Genomic DNA, 26,257 nt, shown 5'->3' on the forward strand with positions numbered 1-26,257 from the left:
GTCAACTCTAGTTGTTTATGTTTTTGTTTAGACAATCTTAACGTTTACAGTTTAATCATAAAATCACCTAACTATCAAATAAATTTATATATATCTGCTCTGTATTTTTAATATATGGTAGATAGCTGTCGTTATTTCTTTGTATAAAATTGTCAATGTCCATTGTCATTGCAAAATCGTCGAAATTCCATGAGATTGTGGGCAATTTTCTTTTCTTTTTTTTTTCCTTTCAAAAGAGTAAATGGTATTTAGAACAATTTTTTCTTACATTTTGTCATTTGTAAATAGAAAACTGAGGAGAAACACTATTGTTATGCGTGTATCCAATTTTGAAGCGGGCATTCGAAATTATTGGTTCAGAAACAAAAAAATGTGATAAATATACGACATTGCTCAATAATTGTCATTTGATTGGAAAGCCATTTGTTCTCTTTAGAAGAAGAAAAAACCAACACAAGACATCGGCTTCCTATTTTGCAATCAATTTAATTTGGCTAATGAAATTTATTTGCTTTCATCGCTTAACATTTCATTTAACTACATATTTACCTTATTTATTGCAATGGTATTTTTTTTTGTAAAACGTTATTTCATTTTTTTTTTACAAATTCTCAATTCAAAACAAACAGAAAATATGTGATCAAAAAGATCGTGAAAATAAAGTCATTTCTCAATAAAAGAAAAATTTACAAATTTCAAATACACAAAATAAAAGAACGAACGAACGAAAAAAAATCATTTAAACCATAATAACAAATGATAGAAAATCTTTAATTTTGCTGACTTGCAAAACAAAAACAGAAAATACAAAAAATTAAATTGAAATATATATGAATATATATGTATACAATAACCGACCAAGAAATAAGGAACGAATATCGAAAAAGTGAAATACAAATTAAAAACTCATATGGGAGAGCACACAATGAATTAAATGCGTGTGTTAAAATTCTGCTTAAATGTTAAGTGTGTCCAGATATACTCAATCAGGCGGACAATGTTGGTACAGCTTTGGTTTTGCCGACTGTGATATTGTGTGTGTGTGATGCCTACTTATAATTTTCGGATGCTTCGATCGCCTGCAGCACTGTTCAATTTTGACCTAAAAAAAGAAATAATCCATCAGTGACGTTAAAGAGAAAATTAAATTATTCACACCGAGAGTGCGTGTGTGTTTGGAATGGAGGAATGGATAACAAGAAGAGTATTATATACAAAATTAAATTGTGGATGTTAGCTTTTGACAACGCACTTAATTAAATTGTTTTCAAGTGCTGTGAGAAAGTTGCATTTTCCCATCTAATTGACTAAACCTTTATAGTTACATTAAAACAACGCATAATCTCAACTAAATTGGGTAGAAAAGTTGGCCTTAATTGATTTTAGTTGTTGTGTTAATTTATCAAATTAATTTGATTCGGTCAATAGCCGATGAAATAGTTTTAGAGTTAGTACAAATGCTCATCACCAAATTAAATACGAATTTTTGAGTTCATTAGTTTTGTTAAATTGTGCAATTGTTGCAAATTTCTGTTAGTTTGTTAAACAAATAAATGTCTTAATCGAAAATAAATGAGGAATTGCGAGTGAATTGTATTAGCCATGCAAATGGTTAGTGCCTCTTTTCAATTGTCCACCGGGCAAATAAAATTGCTTTAAAGAAAACTATTAATGTGAATGGTTAAATGGTTAGTCGAATAAATCGAACGCGAATAAGCGAGGAAAAGAAAACCGTTTGATAAGCTTACCCCCAAAAAAGTCTGTGTGCTTTTGACATTTGCTTTTATGTTTTTTTTTTGTTAAATAGGCTCATTTAACCGATTGTTGGATGAAAAGGACAGTTTTGTTTGATATCTAAAAAAGTGAAGTATCGAATATTTGACGCGCGCACCCACGCAGTGGGAATACGAAAATGGTTCCAATATTACATACAAATGCCTTAACCCAATTGCTTAATTTTTCTTTTCTATTCTGATGCGAATCGATTGAATATCCATTTACATTTTTTTTACATTGTAGCCATTGTTTCGAAGCGTATTTGCATGTGTATGTTATGTCATGATAAATTTGTCTATACTTTCTTCATAGCATACAAAAATTAATGTTGCGCTTAACGTACGTGTTCCGTTTTTGTTCGAGTGTAAAATAAAAGAGAGAAGAGATTTGTTTCTTTGCTTTAGTTTGGATGGTTGTTTGGCTTTATGAACTTTTCGCCGATCGTCGGTATGAACATTTAAATTTTTCGTTTACTTTTGCTAGAGATGTTACTCAGGCAGTGTGGGCAACGTTGACCTTTGGAAAGTAAGTTAAGTTTTGATTTAAGAGAGAAAAGAAAGAAAAATTAAAATCAGATAAAATACAGTTCAGTTGAATTTAAAATTTTGTTTGTGTCCGATAATTTCGAGAAAAAAATAATATTTGGAAGTCAATAGAAATTGGTTCCGTCTAATTCTGTTTTTTTTTTCTTCGGTTGGCTAGATTAAACCCATAGCTTAATAGGCAATAAATACAACTTAAATTCGAATTATGGAAAAAGCAAAAAAAAATGTACGAAAAGAATTGTTAAAATTAAAAAATAATAATAATTCGAAATTGCATTTGCTCGGAGATAAAACAACATAAACAAATTCTTACAGTTCCATGGACAAAACTGTTGGATTGGTACAGGCTTGAGGTGTTCGCACGTGGCATTGTTTATGACATTTGAATTTGCAGTCTCTGCATTCATAGCCCTGTTTTCCTGGGCGTCTCGGTATCGAACGATTACATACATCACATAATAAGCCACTGTGAAATGACACGAATTAGTATTTTTGTCAATGAGTTTATATGTTTGAATTTCCAAATATGAACATAATAAGCCTTTGGACACTCACCCGCTCAAGTGTTTCGCTAAAAACGTGTGATCGTTGTAAATGTGCAGTTTCGTACCCTTGCGTCGCCATCTCGGTCTTTGTGCTATCGAGAGGGGAACCAAGAAGTGCCTACAATTGAATAAATAAACACAGGGATTTAATTTTATACGTTGTTTTGCACTGAATTCTTTTTCTCTGGATTAATACTTTTTCGCCAAAAATAAATTTATACTCATCAAGAAACACTTATGAGTTCTTTTTCTATAACTGAGACGGAAAAAAACTTTGAGGAAAAAAAGAGACAAAAAAAATGTTGAGCAAAAGAGACACAACTCAGCATTGGGTGGAAAAAATGCTTTTTGCACTTTTCTTGATACTGTAAAGTGGTAACGATTAGATGGAACATCGAGAAATCTTCAAATATGCCAAAGAAATCTAATTGTTATGTTTTTACAGTAACGAGAAAAGTGAAAAAAAAGTCTTTTCCGCTCAATGCTGAGTTGTGTCTCTTTTGCTTGGAACTTTATTTGTCTTTTTCTGGCTCAACGTTTTTTTTCTGTCTTAGTTATAGTGAAGAAAAAAAACCACATCAGTTTGACTCTTGCTCTATGGGTGTCAATTGAAAATTACAAATGTCTAAATGAATTTCTCAAAAATATAAATTATGAGTGAAAAATGTGTACAAAATTAATTACCGTTTCACGCCGTTTTCTATCGTTTCAAGTACCAGTGTTGACGCTTCGTGTACAAATGTCCTAGCGCTGGCGCTGGAAAATCCCGAGATAGCAGAAGATTCTGAAAGTGAGGATCGACGTGATTGATCGAATGAAGGAGACACTACTAATCGTGGACCTTTTTGGGCATTTTTTATTTTTTATTTTTGAAGTGTTTTTGTTTTTATGATGATGTTGTTCATGTGTCATTATCGTAGATATGGTATGTTTGGTATGATTTTGTTTGTATTTCAAACGTTTTACACAACACCGTGAGCAACAACCGAATACGAGAACGAAATGTACCAAAAATTAAAGTTGGGATAACGAAAAGAAAAATCGTAAAAAGAAAAGAAAAAAATTAAAGAAAAGGAAAAAAAAGTATATCGTTACAATCTACTTACAAATGATGGTTCATATTTATTTAAATTGAAAAGCTAAAAGCGGAAGGAAGAATATAGGACAGTCAATGAATGGCGTACAATTGAGTAAGATGACCATTGAAACAGTCAAAATGCAAAATGTACGGCATCATTCCATCAAATAGATAGAAAAGAATTTGATTTTAGATATATTGAGAAATGAAACTAAATCAATTAATTATATGAGCTAGTTAAAATTAAAACTAAAATAAAATCGAAACTAAAACAAAAATATTGTAATTACCGGTTGATGTGTTTGACGCGATACCACCACTGATACTATTAGCCAATGCATTTGAATCTACAATTCACACAATAATTTTCTCGGTTACACATTTTGTAATGGTCGACAAACAAATACAAGAGGGAAATACCTATAGCCAATTTTTTTTTTTATTTGTTTCATGTGCATTTTAAGGATCCAAATGTGCCGAGTTTCTAAATGGGTTTCACATTTTTAAACAACAACAAAAAGTGTGTGTCTTACCATTTGGATTGTTTGCATCAATTGGAACGGCACCTTGGCGTTCAAGCGATTTGGCGCGGCTCTTCGAGCGGCCCAACCGCCGCTTCAGTGTGCCGAAGAAGTCACGCTTTTTGCGTGAGCGTCCACGTTCGAGCCCATCCGCCTCTGGATCTGTCGACTGGTTGGCATCATTTGTCGTTGCATAATTACCATTGCCATTTTGATAGCCAGTGTAATTAGTGATCGGCGATGACTGTGCAAGCGGTTCACTCGGCTTTGTAATGATACCAAATTGAGAGAAAAAAAATAGTAACAATCAAAACCGATTTTTTTTTTCTCTTCCATTTAACGAATTGATTGAGTTGAAAGCTAATGAATCGCTGGATAGTTTGTGAATAATGTTTATCCTATTTTGTATTTTCGATTGGAAACGAACAAAATCACAAATATTTAGGCCCAGCGAATGCAAAAATAAAATACGTTTTTTCTAAGCCATCAATTTTGTTCATGTATGTGTTTCGTATGGGAGGTGAATTACAAGAATGGGCACAACGAAAGTAAAAGAAAAAAAAAATGGATTGTTGAGTTGTTAACCTACCGCATTAGCAGCATCAGTGTTTGAATTGTTAAAAAGGCGCTTATTATCACTATCATTGTTAACCACATCACCATTTGCATCGTTGGTTTTGTTGTTGGTGCTGTTGCCGTTGGCATCGGCAGTGATGTTTGGTGCATCAATTTTGGCATCAGCCGATTGGTTATCGGTCTTGCTTGGGATGTGGTTATTGTTAATATTATTACTAATTAGGTGATTTTTATAAATTTCGCCACTTTCCGGGTCATCAATCGATAGAACGGCTGCCGTTGGTTCGCCTTCCTTATCGGATGCATCCGTTTTATCCGATGCTTGTGTCACATTCTTGCTGTCATCGAATGTGCTGTCACTAACATTTGCCGTTGTATTTGCATTACCATTGATGATCGACTCGTTAATCGTTTCCTCTAGTTGAATCTTTCCATCGCTGTTCAATTCCACCTGAGCGCCGAAATGTTGGGTTTTTGGTTTCGATTTCAGTTTGTTAGTTTATCATTTTTATTTTTGAATTAACATAATTCGTGTGCAAGGTTGATGGTTCCGATTTTTGGTTAGCATTCAAGCAGTTATATAAAAAAAAAGAAGACGAGAAAACGCATGGTGAGTGGCATGAATTGATCTACTAATGGGTTTTTTAGAGCAAAACAAATGATCTAAATGCATGTTATGTTATTATCATTTTTGTTTACTTTTGAGTTAAACTCTCACGCAAAATAGCGACAACGAAATAAAAAATGATTCATTCTTAATTGAGTCATAGAACAACGACTACGTTAATCGATTGTAATTACCCGGTAAAAGTGGGGCTGTTCTTTGTCCTGCTTAATACATGCATACAACACGTACGCACCAATGACAATAATTGATATACATATGGTAAAGGAACGGATGTGTGTTATCGGGAACAAAAATGCAAAAATTACTATTTTTATCAGCCAATTAAAAAAATTAGGTTTTTCATTTTGTTTTTTTGAAAATGTACGAAGAATTTTTCTAACCATGCAGCCGGATTTCGGATTGAACAGATACGGGTAGACAGTTAGACGTGATAAAAGTCAGCCACCGCGCATGAAATGATTGATTTCACTATTGTTGGTCGGGTTTAATTGAGATATATTTTATTTCATTGAATAATGTCAATACTTCGTGACCGTGAAGGTCTTGACTGTTTTGTTTTAGCATGGAAAATAGATTTTTGCTGCATTTTATCAGAAAAACAAAATTTCCTAAAAAATTTCTAGACTAAACAATTTTTTTGGGTCCGGCGGTGCAACTTTAGCAAGCTTAGGTTTACGCTTTCTCGGTGGTCGCTTCTGAATGATTTATAAATGATTTAATTTTGATCGCCAATGGAATGAATGGAATTGTTTTGCCGATTGTGAGTTTGTGTAGTCAGTCAGTTGGATTTTATTAAATGGTAACAACAAAAAAAAGACAACATGACACAGAAGAGATAGAAAAGGCCAAAAAACAAAATCAATTACACTTTGTTCTGCATTGTGAAGAGTTGGCGTTTTTTACAAGATATTCTATTAAACTAAATATCTAAATGAAGGATGGAAACGCATTTAGGCAACTGAATGGAATTTTCTACGCTTAAATTCTACGACAGTTTGTAGAAAAGATGGATAAATGGGAGACATCGATACAACTGAGGCACAAGTGGGACATTTTTCTCATTGGAAATTTCGTCTTTAATCCTTATCAAAGTCTGACTACCAGATCTTATCGAAAGAGACACGTGTGAAATGTTTCATCATATTCTTACCCGTTGAACACTGTGGATTATGAGTGTGCTCTTGCTTGGATTGCCATTGTAGGACAAAGCACCGCCTTCCAGTGCCCGAATTGCAGTATCAGCCAAATCGCCTCCATTTTGAACACCTAAAATTGAAATTAATTTGCAAAGCTCAATCGAATTGTGCGCACGCATAATGAGTTTCTATTCGGTAATTACCATTTGGTTGTGTATTGCTGATCTTTAGAGCTTCTTTCATTTTATATGGACGTCGACCACATGGCACCTCAGCACCTTCGATGAATACGAATTCGACGGTGATCGCTCCTGAAACATCATCACTTTCGTATGGTCTTGGTTGCAGTGCTAAAATTTGCGATGATGCCGGACCAACGGCCAACTCATCAACACCGACCAAACCAAGGCCAAGGAATTTCGGTGGCTCATCAATACCGGTTGGATTCCGATCGTATACTTCAAATAGAATTTCAGCTGATGACGGTGACAATTCGAATAGGAAGTGCTCATCCCAATATGGGTTTGTGCCTTGACGGGCTCCAGTTTGATTCTTCTGCTGCGGTTCATCCATTTCAATGATACAGAATGGATCGGTGGCATGCACAAGCCCTTCACCTTTCACCACTTTCACCAATAAACGACGACCAGACGATACCCCTTGCAATGACGACGATGAACTATTGTTCAATCGATCCAAGTCGTACTGTTTGCCAAAATGAAATAGAATTGATATCAATATTTGTGTTCGACAGTCTTAATCAATCAATCATATGGAACTTACACTCAATTCTCGACTATCTTCATGTGCTCGTGGGCAGGCCGCGTAGATGGAGAAGTCAATTGGGTATACACAAAGACGGATCGCAGATGCCAAAATATTACTAAATAATTGAATAAGCAGACAATTTCAGATAATTTGTTCAATTTTCCAAAGAGTTGAAGAAATCAGAAAGAAATTTAAATTTTCTCAATTTCTACGGAAAACTTTCTTTCACTTCATTTCAATTGAAATTGAATTCATGTGCTGAAATGTGTTTACCTAACGGATTCTTGTAACTGTTTTTCGTCTAAGTCCACAGTTTTGATGGCGCCAATGCTGTTCAAGGCAATGCGGATCTGTCAACAAATTCGATAATTAGGTCTCAAAAAAAATTCGGGCAAAAGTAAAGCCAAAATTTGATTCAAATATCTTACATCGGGATAGCCTTCAACCATCATTTCTCCTTTCAGCGTTGTGTAACTGATCTTGATGGATAAACGTGCTCGCAATCGTGACACAGTGACCTTATAGTGAGAAGTTTCCATTTTACCAGCTCGGAGACGATGAACTTTGATTTGGAACACCGGCGTCGCATCGCTGTCCAACGTGATTGTCTGCAAAAACACAACAACATCAAATTGTTTCCCGTTTTGTTTATCGCAATTCAAAGAAAAAAAATGTAAATAAAATGTGAATGATATTCAGACAATTATTGTGCTAACTTACCATGTCGCTGGGATCCGTTTCGGTGCTGTTGCAGAAGATGTTAGCCAAATTTGGTGATGGGCTTTCTGGTAAAACACGCACAATTTCTATATCGACTCCATTCTAAAAAATATGAAACACACGAATCGGAAACAAATCGAATGTCAAGATTATTATCATGTTTTTTTCGAAACAGAAAACTTCTATATTTAGGAAAGGTGTATCGGTAATGTATCATTAATTTTCATTCAAGGTTGAGCCGCACTACACACGGTAACGCTTCAGCTGTACAATCGATGCCAATATCACTGACAAAACTGTCGTAAAGGAACCGTTTGTCGAAGCAAACGCAAATAGGTGGGGGTGTCTCATTGATTTGATGGGCCATTGATTTGGAAAAAGCGAAAAATAACCATCGAAATATAATTTTTCTTTCCTGTCGAGGTTACGCTCAACAACATTGTGATGATTTATTGGAGGGGAAAAAATAACTTTAAAATCGATTCGTCGACATTAAACGCTGAATCCGTATAAAGAAAAACGTTGCCAATTATCGGTGTGTTGACAAATAAAGCCAATTTCATTTGTCATTCGAGTGCTCGAATATAAAATGATGATCATGCTTTTAAAAAAAAAAGAGTCATTGTATTTTTCTTTCAACATTGGCGCTTGATATTTGGCCGACAGTAAAAATCCAACTGTAGAAAAAAGAACGAGAGAGAGACGATTCGTTGTCGCATATTGAGGATTGTCCTGACATTTTTTTTCCATTTAATTTAATTAAAGCTCAGTGATGACATCATATTTAGAGCACAAATTATGCGCTATCAATGCGCCGCCGACGACGATGACGACGACGACGAGCGCTTGTCAATCACATTCCTCGTTTGCTTTGATTTATATTCCATAAAATCGAGACCGAATTGATTCATGCAATTTACACATCTTTTTCTTCTCTCTGTCGCGCTCGCAGTTGACATAATTGCATTCGAAAAATACAGACGTCTGTTTACTTATTTTGTTTTGACAAACTTTGATTATCGTTAACCTCATGGAATTTGAAATGTTATGGCTCGGCCTCTTCGTTTCGGTGTGTATGTGTGTGTGTTTTTTTTTCTTGCTCGTTTCGTTTCACTCGCAATTTTTATACGAATCGAATGATCGTAATTTTTTTTCGGGGTTTAAAATAGAACGTAAACAATCATTGATTAAGTCTGGCATGATTATTTTCGTGCGAAGAAAAAAAACGGCAGAGATAAAGGAATTGTTTTTTTGTCACACATATGCCGCTAAAGCTGGCCGAAGTCGCACGATTAGCACGTCGATTAAGACCTAATGATTCTGAACAACTAGACCTCAGAATTCCATAAATATACACAAAAAAAAATCATGAAAAAAAAATCGATAATTTTTCGTGTACGAATTTGATAGAATTTAGAATAAAAATGGCACAAATACATTCGGACACTGCATCGCGCGCGTGTTTCACAAATACCAACAGCGTTGGTATATCGAGAGTGAGAGAAAAACAAATCGGATAAACATTTCGGAACACAGATGGAGTGTCGAATCGAGCGAGAAAGTGAAAAGTCGTGTTTTGTTTTCTCATTGCCTCTAAACCGATAGACACATAAACATTATATACCGCATGCGGATTGCACACTATATGTTTCTACCGTTTTTCTGCTGTTGCTCGTTGCGTCTGCCTTTTGGCTCATTGTGTATTTAGTCAATGCAGATAATTTTAAATATTTTTGCATGAAAATTAAAAATAGTATTCGGTCATAGTGGCGAAGACAGACACACACGCACACACACACACACACAGAGAGAGAGAGAGAGAGAGCGCTCGACATGGTCGATTTGGCGTTTAGTTGCTATTGTTTGTGCGGTCAATAGGGTTAATGGCTGTATGAATAATTCGCCGCTTCTTATTAAATTGCCTTTTTTTTAGACTGAGACTTTGAACTGAATCGCTTCGGAATTCAGATCGTATGTGCTGGTTGTCGTTTGAATTTGAAAATATTACTGTTCAGTCATCAAATGAATAAACAAGAATTGCGGATAAAATCAATTGAATTCAAATTTCTGCATCGATAACGGAAAATATTTGCTGTGTCAACCACATTGAGAAAATTAAATGTGTGTATTTATCCATACAAATGCTACAAATGATTCAATATTCTACTTGAGTCATCGCAAACGTATTTCCGTTTGTTGATAAAGTTTGTCGGTAATACCGACTCGGTATGCATAAATAGTTACGTATTAGATTGACTTCCCCGAAAATTATTCAAAAAATCTTTTTCGCCATACAATGTTTGTTCGCTTTGAAGAAAAAAGCAGAAAAATATCCAAAATGGACTTTTGATTGTTTTTTTCTCAAATCATTTCATCACATGTGAATCAATCATTTTATTGAGTTTTGTTGTTGTTGTTGTTTTCAATTCGATAATGCTAAATCTCTTCCAGAGAGAGAGAGAGAGAGAGAGAGAGAGAGAGAGAGCGAGAGAGTACTTGAAAATCTATTTTCTATGCGACAGTTGATAGTTGCTCATTAGTTGTTCGTTTGTCAATGAGTTAATCATGTACGTTTAGCATAATACAAATTTTGTGAAGAGTTTTTGTTGTGATCACATGTGCTGGTTGTGGTAGTGTTAGTGGTTTTGGTGGTGCTGATATCTGAATAATAACAATTTAATGATTTTCGAATGAATATGATTTTCTTACAACAACAACAACAACAACAACAACGACGACACATCGCGCAATTGAATTGAATGGCTTGACATTATTACAAAATTCCATGACATTGCCGGTCATTAAGTTTTCTTTATTTTCTATTTTTGAATATTGTCGTCAACTAATGACACACAAAGCCCAAATCAATCTATTCAATTCCGCGAATGAGTATAAAAATGACGTGGCTCACGGCACCACATACAATCGCTGAACATTTTTTCTACGTCTTTTCAACAAATCACCAGTCTTCGCACACGTTATTTTTTCCAATATTCAACTCCACACAACCATTTTCATTCTGTCTATTTCAAAAGGCGAACACTTTAGCGTCATACCGCACGAAATTTAAAGAAGAAAACAATATAAAAAAAAACGACTAATGCTCCACTGAATTTTGCTGCCGATTTCACCGAATTGCAGTTAAAAGGCGTTTTCTTTAAAGAGAAAAAAAAGAGATCCAAAGTGCGTAAAAAAATTATGTCGATTGCACGCTATTACACAAGACCATTTAAATTGGAAGCTAAATAGAGGAAATGCAAATAAATTACGGTTCGGACCGACTACGGCTATAAATAACGAACGCGACGTGTTGCGTTTGTTCGCTGAACGGCCACTTTTCCAAACAATAATTATATGTGTATCTATGGGGCTTAGTACTTTTCTTCTTTTCGTCGTTCGTATTTCGAGTTGAATGACACCAAAAAGATTCGAATTAAAAATCAAATAGAAAAGAAGTAAAAAAAATAAACAGACTAAATCCAGCCACCTCTTAGAAGTTGAGATAGGTAAACAAATGGCCTTTTAAAAGAGAAACACTGTCATATTTTGCTAGAGTAAACACCTGATTTGAAAAAAAAAATGTAAGCCTAGACATGTGCTGTGCCCATATTTGTTTTATCCAAAGTGCATGAGCATAGCACACACACACACACACACAATATTTAATTCATATTTGCTCAACCGCATTCCGAATGTAATTTGTGTGTGTGTGTATGCGGCGGTATGATGGTAAACACCACCGGTAACAGCGGTAAATCAAATAATTTGTTTTTTGCATCGCGATTTCTTTACAAATCAACAACACTGATTTCATCATGAATGTCCAATGCTCACACTTCGTTCATTCATATTATGCAAAATGGATTTAAATTGAATCGTATCGGACGGTGCAATGAGTATGTTGTGGCACTTACCTCTTCGGCATTTTTCTTCATGTGATCGTTGAGTGCTTGAACCCATGTTTGCAACAAATCATTGACGATCACCAAGTCACTGTACAGCCATCTGAATATCTGACTCGTCCATGCTACTGAAGACTGCAATTAAATACAAATTGATTGGTGTGATTGATGCTGACTACCGTTATAGCTCAAAGCCAAGTTTGCTCGAGAAGCAAAATGTACAAAACAAAATATCCGTCTATGCAAAACGAGAATCAAACACAAACTAACCGTTTCAGGCCCGGTGACATTGGTTGGCGGTGGGATTGAGCGTAATGTTTTCCGAAGTTCGGGTCCAGGGCTTTTGCGTGATAAACGCTTACGCGCTTGAGAGGCAACACCAATTTTACCCAATGGTTTTGCTGCCAAGTCCAAACCCTACACACAAGAACAATGTTTACCATCAACACTTGTTGCTTCAAACAAAAAAACCACATTGAAAACACTTTGCCTACCTTAATATCTTTGCTGGTCGATAATTCCTTCGATTCCGAACGGCGATTCTTTTCGCTTGGGCTAATACCGTATTTAGTTGAATCGACACCCGCACCGCCTGCGCCACCATCCTTTTTCACATATTTATTGTATAAAAATTTGCACAGCCACAATAAGAATAGAGCCAATAGGGCCCATCCAAATATAAACATTGCTAATGTGTCCATTGTTAAATCACCAACAGCATCAAATGTGCATATGTAATCGTCGATTTGATCGGCAAGATCGCTCATTATTCACCACCGATTGTGAAATTTGTATTATACATTCTCCTTATCGATTGATTCTCTTCAACATTGCTTAATTCACTTTTACTTCTATTTTGTTATCCGTTTTATTTTTATTTTTTCGTTTTTGGCTCGGAGCTTCTGCTATTTGTTTTCTACCCGTTCGATCAATTGCTCATAAATGTTCTACTAGCTCACTAGTTGTATTCACTTGAACGATCGATCGGTGTGATTCGGAATATATTCTCACAAGTCGCTGGGTACTGTTGCTTATGATAAAGTAACAATGTTCACTGACTCAGCTGAAAATCAATCGATGATTTATCGCTTGTCGTTTTTTTTTTGTGTGTGTATGTGTCGTTGATCGTGGGTCGTCTTTTGTTGTGTCGTCGTCGTCGTAGTCGTTTTTATTGTATGTTTGTTCCTTCTACGGTTTCATTTTCCGATTCATTGCGAACACATTGGCTGAACGGTGATTATTCTCTCTATGTTTGAACTCTGTAACAAAATTCGGAGAAAAGGAAAACAATGATGATTAGCATTTACAAAGTACTTGTCCAATAATGAAATAATTTATCTCATTGAAAGGATGCGAATAATTCATTTTGAATAATGTGTGAAAGTACACGATCAATAACCAAAATTCAACCACTATACAATATATCGAATGGCAACCGCATTTGAAGCACCGAATAGAAATAGAATGAAAGAATATAAATCCGATTTATTTACTCTTATGCTTCGCTGAATCAAATTCTATTTTGATTGACACTGTCGTAATAGAAAAAAAAACAGATGTTCACACGAACACTTCATATGGATATCTAATCGAATTTAATCAGCAAAACGAGTAAATAATTCATTAAATGCCGATTGAATGAGTGCGATCCACTTGCGTCTCGCACTCAACATGCTCTAGCCCAATTATTCGTGTGTATGCGTTTATATACGCCTGTCTCGATAAGATTTTATTCATTTTTATTCTGAAGATGGCTTAAACGGCTTATTACTATTTCGGCTTGAGCAAGCTAAGATAAGATATTCTCACTCGGTGCATGTCTGTGTTTTTTTTCTTCCTTCTTACTTTCCGAGATTAAAGTACATTTACAAAGCCGTAGTAAAAATAACACAAATACCGTAGCTTACGCATAAATTCCGAATTCCGATTGCGGTTGGGAAATAAAAACGAGCACTCGAACAATTTCACAATCAATAATGGAATCAACGAGTGTCAATGAATGCGCCGCCAAACACTGCGCAGGGTGAATTCGTAGAAAAAAGTCGGCGAAATCTTCATGGCCGATTAATTAAAGAAAATGAATTAATATTTTAACCAACCATAAAAGAGTGGGCATATTACTTTTAAGCGCAAATTAATGAATTAACGATTGTTATCGGCGTAATGGAACATTACACTAGACATTGAAGCGACAAACAAAGTAAAGATTTTTTTTGGCTATGAGAAATGATCAAATCGTGTGTGATAATCACATATTTAGAGAGCATTATCAGTGGTACATTGTCAAAATGGTTTTTATCTGCGTTCAGAGCACGGTTTGTATTGTGACAACACTTTTGTATGTTTCGATGTGCCCGAGCCGAAATGTCTCAATATTGGGAACGGATCTCTCACATTTTTGCTGGAATGCCAAACATATTCCTGTTATCGATTACACGCAACGTATATAGCTACTCTCCTTCTATATCTCTCTCTCTCTCTTTCTCCATTGTCGATTTAAATTGGGACATCATTCTCAAGTGATTTTATTCCACACAATTTATCGGCATCAAATTTTGGCTCGAGTATCAATTTACTCAAACGTTTTCCTCTTCAAATTGTCGAGAAAACACTTTTGCGCAACACAATATCTGTGCGGTGTTATAACATAAAATGGCAGATTGAGTGAATCAATGCAACGATAAAATTTATGACATGATTTTTCTTTTCCCTCTCGACTTGATTATCTCATTCAATGGAAAGAAGACGCAGGAGATATTGAATCTAGTTTGCGATGAAACTTAAATTCCAAGAAGTTGAATCTCACTTTCACATCGGAATGGTGGTTGAAGCACACCACTTTCAATACTTGGCACAATATAGATGTGAATCGAAGATATGTTTTTGGCAACAAAAACAACAAAAACGCTGCAATTTGCCATACTTATAATCCATACCACCCAAAAAATAAGCGTCACATTGAAAGAAGGCCACATTTTTTTTCTTGGATAACAACAGCAGCTACTTACTTAACCGCAAAGTTTTTATGTGATCACGTTCCGATTTTCGTTTTTTTTTCTTTTTCAAATGCACAGCAGCATACGACCCCTGCTATGTGAGTAAAATCAAGTGTAAATTCAGTTGAAAATCTGCATTTCTCTCTTGATATGTTTAGTTGGCCCTTAAGAAAACCAATCAACAGGAGAGATTGTATCAAATAATTGATGTGCGCCTCATCTAATTAAGTGATATAATTGCTGATTATGCATAGCAAAGTGCATCACTTAGCCACGTCAGACGAAGTGAAAACAAGCGTAACCGTCTTTGGTTGGTTTACTGTTTGTTATTGTTGTTCGGTGCTTTGTTACTCGATTGTTTCGTTCATTCTAATGATAATTCATGTGAACTATGTGGAAACGTTCTGCAAATAATAGGTATTCGCGCGCGCGTGTGTGTGTGTGTGTGTTAGTGTATGCTTAGCTGGCGTGACGCATCGCTTTGAGCAACGCAAAACTTGTGAAATCATTGTATTAAATGGCAATCACAAGCACAAAACAATTTAGCCAAGTTGTGCGCTCTCATTTATATTTTATGCATTGGACTGGCGATATTTGGAATCTTTTTACCGGTTTAGCGAATATCATGATATCCACTTACAATAGAATCAATGCGATTGAATTGAACAAATACACATAAAAGACGAGTTAAATGGCTTTAAGACTTTGTAACTGTTTTTCTTTTCCTGTGAAACTTTTATTACGCACCAAACACAATGAGGTAAACATAAAAATATTGCACCGATAAAAATCGATCATTATATCTATTAAAAATTCCAGAGGTGCTTGCAGCACCCGTTTTCATTCATTCACGCTGTGCGAGTGAGGAACACTCTTTTTTTTTGGGCAGGAAAATACAGTGTTCATGGGAATTTAAAACGTTACTAAACGTGTTGCTCTATGACTAAATGAGTGTAATCGCTGTTGCAGTATTCGTAAGTGTTTTTTTTTGCTCGGAAAAATGAATGCACCACTTGTGTTGTTCGTGATGCAAATCGCTCCATAAAGATGCACGAAGTTTGTCGTTCATGTTGGTTTTTTTTTCGCAGATAGATATTTAAGATGGAATACAATCCGAACTAATTAGTTAATCATTTTATGAAATGCTACCAGAATATAACGGGAAGTAGGCTTTCGTTTTTTCTTGAAATAAAGAATAAAACGGCAAGAAATTGTAACAATCATTAAGTCTTAAGACCGCTTTACAAATTAGTCTTGTATTCATGGTAAATTGGCCGTAATATCGCTCTCTCAACTTTCTTTTCAATATCGACCATTAAAAAAAAAACTAACATAACGAACAAGACATCATGAAATCATGTTGAATGTCAAGACCCATAAAACAATCGCACAACTACACCACGAACCGAGTAAGTTCTGAGCGAGAGAGAGGGAGAAAGAGACCTAATAAATGAAGCGCGGTAAAACAGTGGAACGTATAAAATATACAAACCATAAACTAGTAATTTATCTCATGGTTTGTTCTTTATCTGCATATAGACATTATTGTCGTTTTGCTGGTTGTTCTTTTTTATGATTTAAATGCTCAAATGGTTACAACAATGAGAGTCGCGGCTTGTTTTTTCTTCTTCTTCTTCTTCTTTGTCGAAATTTTGTAACACGTCATGGCAAAGATAGGAAAAAAGAGTGAACATTGAGTGAGGAAATCGTATAAGTTTGTCATTGTTCGTCAGTGTTCTTTCCATTGCTCTTTTTTTTCTTCGTATTTCTCTTCGAATATAAATTCGTAAAATTTTACTAAATCTGTATTATATGTGTATGTGTGTGTGCTCTTTGTTTTATTAGCAAAGTGAATGTATGACCTCATACAATCAAAATGATATACCCAAAGCGAAGGTAAAGTGACCAGATCTATAAAGCCGATTGAACGTGTGTTTGGCCAGTTGTTTTGAATGCCATCGCAACCATACAACTAAATCATTATTTTCATGGAATAAAAATGTGAAAATGTTCACTGCCTCCACAACCACAGTGCCATTGAAAATTCGTTTGCAAACATTTCCATTCTTCGTCTTTCTTGATGTGAAATAAGTTACTTACTTCAAACTGGCAATTTTTCATGCGACCATATCGAAATTCGGACGCAAACGAAAATTTTCATGTAGCGTTGGTCAAAAGTGAACGAAGAAAAAAAAATTCACCGCATTCAGCCTTGTCTAGTCGTGTTATGAGCGCGCGACAACAACATGGACTATCGTCTATATACATAAACTTATTGCGATGCGAGATAGAGGGAGAGAGAGAGAGAGAGAGAGAGAGATAAAGAGAGAGAGGGAGCGCAGAAGAGCCAACCGAGATCTCTGCTAAAAATAAATGCACATTTTCAATTTTATTCAATCATGGGCGCGCGCTCTTTCTCTCTCTCTCTGCTCAGCTCCCGTGTATTCTTAACTTTTTTATTTCATTCCGATAAAAACAAACGTGAACTGAAGAAGAAGAAGAAGAGAAAATAAGCTGAGCGATCATCAGAAACAGCAAAAAACACACATTTGAAGATGAGGATGAAGAAAAGTGTTTGTGTGTTAATTTGTCGAAACGAAACTTGAATGCATGTATGCAAATAAATAACGCACGCGCATCCTCGCGCATCTCATAATGCGATATATATTTCTTCGTTTTATTTCTCTCATATTATCATTAAATCAAATGAATTGTGTGACTTGAGTGAAATAAATCAAGGATTTTCATAGAAATGAAATGGTGAAAGAAGTTGTTGATTGAGCTCATTGTGAATTGCGTTCGCCTTTCCCCATTCATTATCAATACGATTATAATGCACAATCAAAGACCACAAATTACATGGTCCCGATCAATTTTTTTTTATTCAATATTGTGAGATTCTCAAACTAATTTGCAACAGTGGCATGTAATTACTGCGAGTCGGTTTTTTCTCTCTTCAAATTACTCGTTTTCTTAGAATTTCGTTTGAAAATCTACCTATTTCTCTCACTCTCTTTCACTCTCTTTCTCATTCTCGCCATTCATTTTAATATATGTAGATGTGTTATCGCATTGATCGCACACAGCGCTCACGTACACACACACACACACACACGCAGTCAATAAAAAGGAAAGAAGGTAGTTAAGAATCACAGGGGCATAAAAATGATATTTTACACACCAAACGCAAGCATATGAACACATTGGCAATCGCCGCTGCTGCTGCACAAACAAAAATTTTACCGAACGACACCATAGAATTAGGTCATCATTATATTAAAAGAAATAGCGTTTCTATTTTCCGTTTTTCACATTTTTCGTTGTTTCTTTTCTCTTTCGTTTCACGTTTTTTTTTCTTGCTTCTTTGCCTATATCCAAAACGAAATGGCAAATGAACGAAGAGAGGAGAGGGAAAAAAACGCCACAACATAAACACATTTGCACGAAATATCATTTATCATATATGCGAATGAGTTTTTTTTGGTGGTTTCTCCGTGTTCAACATTCGGATTTGTTTGATTCAACCGGCTTTTGAGATGCTCAAATATCTTTGTGTGCACGCGCCGCACACTGACACTTTTGTGTGGGTACAAATTTTCGACGAGAGAGAGAGAGAGAAAGATCGCGCAAAGGATTCCAACGATTACTTGAAATTGTTTACAGCGCGCGGACAATAACATCTTCTCTTTATAGAATGAGGTATTTTGAATGCTAACAAATCACATTTTCAAGTAAATTGTACATTATCATTTTGTCATCGCAGAATAATAAGGGAAAAACAACAATAAATAAATTTACATTCAAAAAAAACGCAAACTAAACGAATGAAAAGGTCATAAAGAAATGAGATGTATAAAGGTTGAATCACGGCTTCGCTTAGACAGCTTAGCAACGCTGTGATGTTGTCGCCGTTGATTTTATTTAATTTAGGTCTATATTGTGTTGTTGTTGCTGCTGCTGGTGGTGGTGGTGGTGCTGCTGCTTCAAAGAGGTTGTTCATGGTGGATTACACGGCAAAAGCATCGCTGAAGCGAAAAGGCGTCATAATAAAGAGAACTCACTCGTAACACCTTAGAAAATGGTTCACCACTCAAAGTAATTAAATGGTGGACGCATTTGGTAGTGCTTTTGATTTCTTTTTTGTTCTATCTGACCTTATCACGCAATATCTGTATAGAAAAAAATGATCTAACTCATCAGATAAATTTGGGAAATACCGTGTGAGCCAGCAAAACTATCCGGAATTCATGCTGGTTGCCTATTAGAAGATTTGAGTAGTCTTTTTGCTCGATTTTAATTCAATATGAGTTTACGTACTTTTTCCACATTGATATTTAACCAACATATGTTCAGTCACTGGCTAACAGGTGTTAAAATGTGTGGTAATTTTATACCATTTTGAACCGCCTATCTGCAGACGTGCAATACAATAACAACAATAACCAAATTCATGTGTTGGCTCGCTCATTGTACCTAATGCCACCGACAAAAACAACTCAATCAAATACACGTATGCACGCAACGCAACACAATTAGAAATCGATTCGGATTTCTATTTGAATTGGTTTGGTGCTACAACTCGATTCGACTCCCGTTATTTTCAGTTTAATTTTTATTATCTTACTTAAATTGAGTTTTCGAAGAAAATCGCACTCATTTACTGCGGTGCTTGTGTATTTGATGCTCTATCTCTATTTTCGACACACAAACATTTTTCATGCCGATTTATTTCAATGATCTACACACGCACCAGCTCACATTTCCTTTTTATGCCAAACTGTTTACTGAAGTGTTTAGTAAACACTTAAAATGAGTTTTAATATCGGCCGGAGTTTTCGATGTGCAACCGAACAACAGTTTGACTCTTTTCGATTACGGCACAATAAAACCAGCCAAGACTCTGTGCCAATGGTTTCCGAGTCTTTCTTATTTAGTAGTCAATTATTAAGCAAAGTGTTACTTTTGCCACACACACACACAAAACAGCAGCAGCAGCTCATGTGTAAATGTTTCCGACAATTGGAGAAGTTTTTGTTATAATTCTCGTCTGCTTTTTGTTTTTGTTTTTGTTTTTGTTTTCATTCCTATCACTCTTTCTCTCTTCGTCTCTTCCATAAATTTTTATTTATTTTATGGCCTGTGGTAAGAGATACTTTGAAAATGATTAAGAACAAAAGCGTTTGACGATTGTTTTCATTTTCCATTTATTTAATTTGAACAATCGAATGCTCACATTTCACTGAGCGAGAGATAGATGCTACCCATGTGTAGTGAGAGAGAAAAAGAATCGTGCGCATATATTGAGGATTTGAATTACCGACCTCTTCTTGATGGGCTCAGAGCAGCTATCTTATTTAAAATGGGTTTGTTTTGTTTTTATTTTTCATTCGAATGCTTGCAACCATTTGAAATACACTCGAATTCTCATCTATGAAAATGAATGGCTGTTGATAGCCTTGAACAGAGCAAAACATGTCTAGTTTAGAGCTTTTTTCACTCATCAAAATTGCGGTGAAGGAAACAAAAAAAAAACATACACACATAATCTTTGTTATGTTTTCGTTTTCTTTCTCTTTGAAAAATTGCACTTGAACTTGAAATAAAACGTTGGGCGACGATTTTGATAGGATTTTTTTTTGTTCAAATATGAAATTGTAAATATGATTTTTTATTAAAAATTTTTCCCACTGACGTAATATCACCGAAATTTCACCGAAAAAACAAAATGTTCGGTGGTGATAAACATTCATTTGTTATGAAGTCAGGATACAATCGTTCGCCATACACTGGTTGGGTCGGCTTCGAATGAAATCATTCGTAGTTTAAAATTAATTACAAGTTTTAAATTTAAAATTTCTGTAGAAAATCAGATCAGTCTTGCATTCCGAAGTACTTTTGTATTCGAAGTAGTTGCATTGCTTTTATTTTCACTGGAATCATTTCGAACACGGCAAATTTATAAGTGCATTCCATATTTCCATTGGCCAATTGGAGCATCTATGCGGTAGGCGACTCAAAGTAGAACCGAGTGAGAGAGAGAGAGAGCGAATATAAAAACGAAGAGTGCAAGTGACATTACAAAGTGCAAAAACGAACAAAGCAGACGATGAATATCTGTTGATGGTGATAGAAGAAAATTGGTGGTGGTGCTAGCAAACAAAGTGGATGATAGTCGAGCATAAGCGGTGTGCTGAATACGGCAACATGTGTAAACATCGATTTTCTATCTTGGTGCACGCACACCAACCAACTCTGTCTCTCACTCGCTCCGGCTTGTGTTTGTACACAGCTAAAGTCACACGCAGAAATTTGTAGACGTACGCATACGGACGATGGTTGAATTTAGTAATAGAATCAATACATGCATGCATGTATGAAGCAAAGAAGAAGTCAACAACAACAACAACAACAATTCGAGGGGATACCATGCCGACAGAGAAAAAATGTAGCGAGAAAGAGCATGTGTGCGCATTTAATCAATATTTGAGCAATGTTTTATGTATTCCTTTCTTGCCCTATACACTTATTTTTTTCATTCTTTCATTTTTTCTCACTTTTTTTCCTTCATTCGCCATGCCAATGATGATTTGACTATGCTTCACCGAAATGACGACCCATGACGGTTCTCATTTGAAAATGCATGTTTGCACCGTGCGTCGGAGGATTTTTTTTCATATGCACAGAGAGCAAACGAAACAAACAAAAATAACAACACATACAAGGTAACAACAGCGCGCGTAAAAACTTATCGGAATATTCATATCTCAATATATGCATTTTTCACACAGATAAGTTGATGAGAGGTTGTTTTTCTTCTAAATGCGAATGCAAAAGAAGGAGAAACGGCGAGACAAAGATAGAAACAAATTCAGACACATAGAAGTTAGAGTACTTGGTGTTGTTTGCAATTCGAAAATGTTTTCACATAATTACGCGGCGAATACAGACCGAAGAGGTATTCATTATACATACCACGCTATCTTCACAGGTATCATTCACTCACCGAAGAACGAAAGGAAAAACAAAAATTGTTCACAATTCGTACGGCTGCATTTATTAAAATGGCATTAAATCAGTGATATAGCATACAATGTAAAAAAAACATACATTGTGTGATAGGCACAGTGTATGCCTCGTTTCTCTTTCTTTTTTCATTTCATTTCATTCGGTCTTCTTCTTTTTCTCTATTTTTCCCTTGGATTCCCTCTCGCGCATTGCTCTGCTTTGTTTTCATTCAGCGTTCGCTCGTTTCGGATTTTAAATCATCATCGCTGCACATATAGATTCCATTTTGTTGTTATTGTTGCTGTTTGTTTGTTCATACTGCTTAAAATTGATGGCACGAATGATGAAGCGAGTGAGAGAGAGAGAGAGCGGCTGAAAGAAAGACGGAGGGCCAATTGTGAAAGCATTTCGATGGTGTGTTTACGCATCGTAGTTTAGTGCCTTAATTTAAAGCCGACAAAATCGCACTATACACACACACACACACACACATATTGTTTGTCAAGAATAGTATTCAAAAGAATTCTTAAAATAAAATAAGAAAAAAAAGGAAAAAAAAGGGAAATCTGTTTCGAATTGGGAAACAATTAATGTGTTCATGCTTTTGTGGTGCTGAAGAGTGTAATTTATGTAAGAGCGCACAGTTGCATACATATGGTTGGCAGATTATTCGTTTCCTGGACACGATTGTAATGCTCTTTCAACCGCGCTTAATAAATGTCACGTTCAAAATGCGGCTCAACCGTTGAGCGAACAGCATCTCTTTTTCTCTTTTTATGTATCACCGCCTTCGTCGCATCAGAAGATTGTTATCTTGCCATCAAGATGCGACTAATCATATTGTTAAATCTAGGGAATTGTTACTTGTGGCGTTTTTCCGCTGAAATTCAAACTGAGAGTCGGACGCCAAAAAAGCATGTGATTACAGAGAGCCAAAAAGAATCGAGCGAATACACACGTGTCCAACGAACTGAAGAGAACCATAAGAAGTAGATAGAGAAACCCAACAAAATAACATTAGACACACCACGGATTGTTGGACACACATGCGAACAGTTCGTCACTCACGAAATTCTTATAGGACATTTCAGTTTTTATAGAATTCGTTATTTCTAATTCGCTTTCGTTTTATTCGTTCGTCTGACTGGATTTCATACACACTTTTATTCGATAGACGCTCGTCGCAACAGCTCGGCGACGCTTTTTTTCTCTGTTCTTCTTTTCTTTTTATTTTTCTTTTCCGAATATATTTGCAGCGATTATATCTCAAACTGTGACCGAAACACACACACTCAAACTTTGCATAAATTCTAATAAGTAGAAAACGAAAATTTCGTTCTTTTTCGATCACTTTGAACAAAAAAAAAAAGAAAACAAAATTGTCGATTTGCACTTTGCCTGTTCGTAAAGTCCAATTGACGGGACATTCATATAACTTGCTGTGTTTGTTTTGATGGCGTTTAGAATGTTTTTGTTTCGCGATAAGACGAAGTTGCGGAATTTACACGATTGCGATAAAAGAAGAATGAGTAGTAGACGAGAGCCAAAATCAATTTCGACAAAAGATTAATAACGGGCTGACTGAAGATAACACATAGACTGTTCTGTCCCTCTCTGTCTGCCGCTATTTCTCTAGATCTATACCCGATCACAAATATAGAAACATCCGAATTATATTAAATTATACGATTATAATATAAGACACACACTATATACACACTTCGGTCGTGCTTCGAATCAAGGCAAAATACAAAGTAAAGCACAACATTGGCTCGCATTCGTTTTGGTTAAGCATCAAAACTAAAAATAATTTCGTACACAATCTGGGCATCTGATGCTTTCCGTCTTCGACAACGTCTGCTCGAAACCAAAACGAAAGCAGAAAAAAAAATTATTTTCCTTTGGTTCTTTCAACGTTTTTTCCATAAAAAGTCTTCGTTTATTTTTGTTTGATTGACGACCATTTACGGAATGACAAATATGAGTTTTAATTGGATACACACCGAGAGGATTATTGTCGTTCGATGATGGCTTTTAGTACGATGAAAATAAAAATGGAAATAAATTTTTTTTTGGTAAAATGCTTGAAAACACTTCACTACAAATTTCACTTCATAGCACGAAAAATTCTACACGCAAACAACATGTGATCGCTAGTAAATGTAAATCGAAACTGAAACGCGATGACATGCACAAGCAAAACAGTAGCGAACCAAACGCGCGATACCGCTGCCGCTGACGCCGTTGCTGCCTCTGAATTTCATGTGTTTTTTGTTGTCGTCGTCGTCGTCGTTGTCTTTGTTGTAAATTCGTATGGTTGTGTGTTTTGTATTGTATGTTTCGTCTAAACACAAATGCAAACAGTCAACATTCACCAGCCCGTCGAACAGTATCACAGATTCGAAATATAATTGCGCGCATACGACGCGAGCGAAATAGCGCTATCGCCCAGTTTAGTGGTGTTGAGCAAGATGAAGCAACCGACTGATGATGAGATAATGGAAATAATAGCTAAAATGTAAGCGCACAATTGCGCATGTATTAGTTCATGTGTGTGTTCACTGTAGAATGTTACTACATAGAGAAAAAAATAGAGACCCAGCAGCTATGTGTACGGTGCACATGCAGCTACTTTGAATTGTAAACATTCAAACTCAACGCATACCATACACAACAGTATGACCAATTCTGAAACCCATACACATTCATCACTCACACACAACGGGTAGTGCTCTGGTGATTTGATGACCGAAGACCAAATAGTCGCATTTCATAATAATAAAAAATTCGACACTTACATTTACAACATCGTGCGCGCATACAATCGAGAGAAGTGGCGCGCACTAGCACCAAACGTTCTATTGCGACGAGTTGAAATGACATTTATTCGATTGTATGTATTGGAAACGGGCGCTCTTATTTATGCATGCGCATTGCGTACAGTACCGCTACTTTTTTTTTAAATAGTCTGTTTACCTCTGAATGAATTTAATAGCCCTAAAAAAAATTCTATATACAAATTTATACGGTATATACTATACTATTTAAATAGAGCACTCCAAGTCGATGTGTCGTTAACGATACAAGGTATACCACACTATCACAATCTTCCTGTGTGTGTCTCTCTCTCTCTCTCTCTTACTCCATCGTTCATAAAGTTGAATGAATTTTACCGCGATTACCGCCGATGTTGCATTACCAATTCACCGAATACAATGTTGCCGGCTGCGAAACCTGCAATTTTATTCAAGCTCATTTGCAATGATAAAGAACTTGAAAATAAATATTGAAAGGTGACGGCAGCGAGACGGAGGCACCAGATAGATGGTGGTGGTTCTCACGTGTTTTTGGCTCTCCCCCTTTTGGCCATAACATTCAAATTAATATTGTATGACATCATTTGCGTTGATCTCATTTTCAATTCGTTGTGCCGAATATTGCTAATCGATACTGTTTGCCACACAGCATTCCCTCTCTCCATTTCCATTTCCATTTCCAATAGCATTGCAAATAATTTATTCATAACCGTGATTACTTCCGCTGGATGGATGGAAAATTAAAGCTAATACATTTTGTCTAGGTTTATCCATCACTGGATTTTGCATTGATCATACATCTAATTAAGAAGCACTGCTTTGGAAAGCGAACCACAAGCGTCCTCTATTTTTTTTATACGCCGTTAAACGACGAAAGATTTTTGTTTTTCATTCTATTGGAAAGAGTTGAGTTGACTGCAGGATTACAATGACATATTCCATGGGTTAGAAATAGGAATAGAAGACAAGTTATACTAAGCAAATTGGCGATTGAATGAATTGATCCAGAAACCATCGAATACTTTGGATGGTGGATGCATGCTCGTTATTATGAATGGTTAATTCATGTTTGCCCTCTGGATATTAGTTAGCCATTTGTTTTGCTCTTGAAAGAGGCATGCGACACGTTGATTCAGTGAATTTTTCGAATATGCGATGAATGTTTTATTAACGACCGTCGAAAATTCGAATTGAAGAACATAAGTGATGAATTGGATGGGATTTCGGAGAAAAACATAGAGTTAT

The 26,257-nt window shown here is 35.8% G+C and overlaps 1 protein-coding gene across 20 annotated transcripts; it reads right to left on the reverse strand.

The window, feature by feature from the left end:
- Positions 1 to 463: 463 nt before the first annotated feature.
- On the reverse strand, positions 464 to 24,614 carry LOC129576560 (uncharacterized). Of its 20 annotated transcripts, none has more exons than XM_055461785.1 (18): positions 24,200 to 24,385; positions 24,015 to 24,053; positions 12,690 to 13,454; positions 12,466 to 12,612; positions 12,208 to 12,330; positions 8,294 to 8,395; positions 8,002 to 8,181; positions 7,847 to 7,923; positions 7,589 to 7,688; positions 7,009 to 7,510; positions 6,820 to 6,935; positions 5,055 to 5,492; positions 4,478 to 4,730; positions 4,235 to 4,291; positions 3,551 to 3,707; positions 2,877 to 2,984; positions 2,635 to 2,787; positions 464 to 1,102 (listed from the first exon to the last, which is right to left on the reverse strand). In XM_055461785.1, exons 3-18 carry the CDS (start codon positions 12,960 to 12,962, stop codon positions 1,054 to 1,056), a joined length of 2,835 nt encoding a protein of 944 aa, XP_055317760.1. In that variant the 5' UTR covers positions 12,963 to 13,454; positions 24,015 to 24,053; positions 24,200 to 24,385; the 3' UTR covers positions 464 to 1,053. The 20 variants fall into 20 exon arrangements, with proteins under 20 accessions (XP_055317760.1, XP_055317765.1, XP_055317758.1 ...); XM_055461793.1 differs by lacking the exon at positions 464 to 1,102 and adding an exon at positions 1,782 to 2,292 and having other exon boundaries at positions 3,551 to 3,650; positions 24,200 to 24,446; XM_055461788.1 differs by lacking the exon at positions 464 to 1,102 and adding an exon at positions 1,782 to 2,292 and having other exon boundaries at positions 24,200 to 24,387.
- Positions 24,615 to 26,257: the final 1,643 nt, after the last annotated feature.

Source organism: Sitodiplosis mosellana, unplaced genomic scaffold (assembly GCF_009176505.1).
Source record: "Sitodiplosis mosellana isolate CC-2019 unplaced genomic scaffold, AAFC_SMos_1.0 Smas_scaffold_6191, whole genome shotgun sequence".
Classification (NCBI taxonomy): domain Eukaryota; kingdom Metazoa; phylum Arthropoda; class Insecta; order Diptera; family Cecidomyiidae; genus Sitodiplosis; species Sitodiplosis mosellana.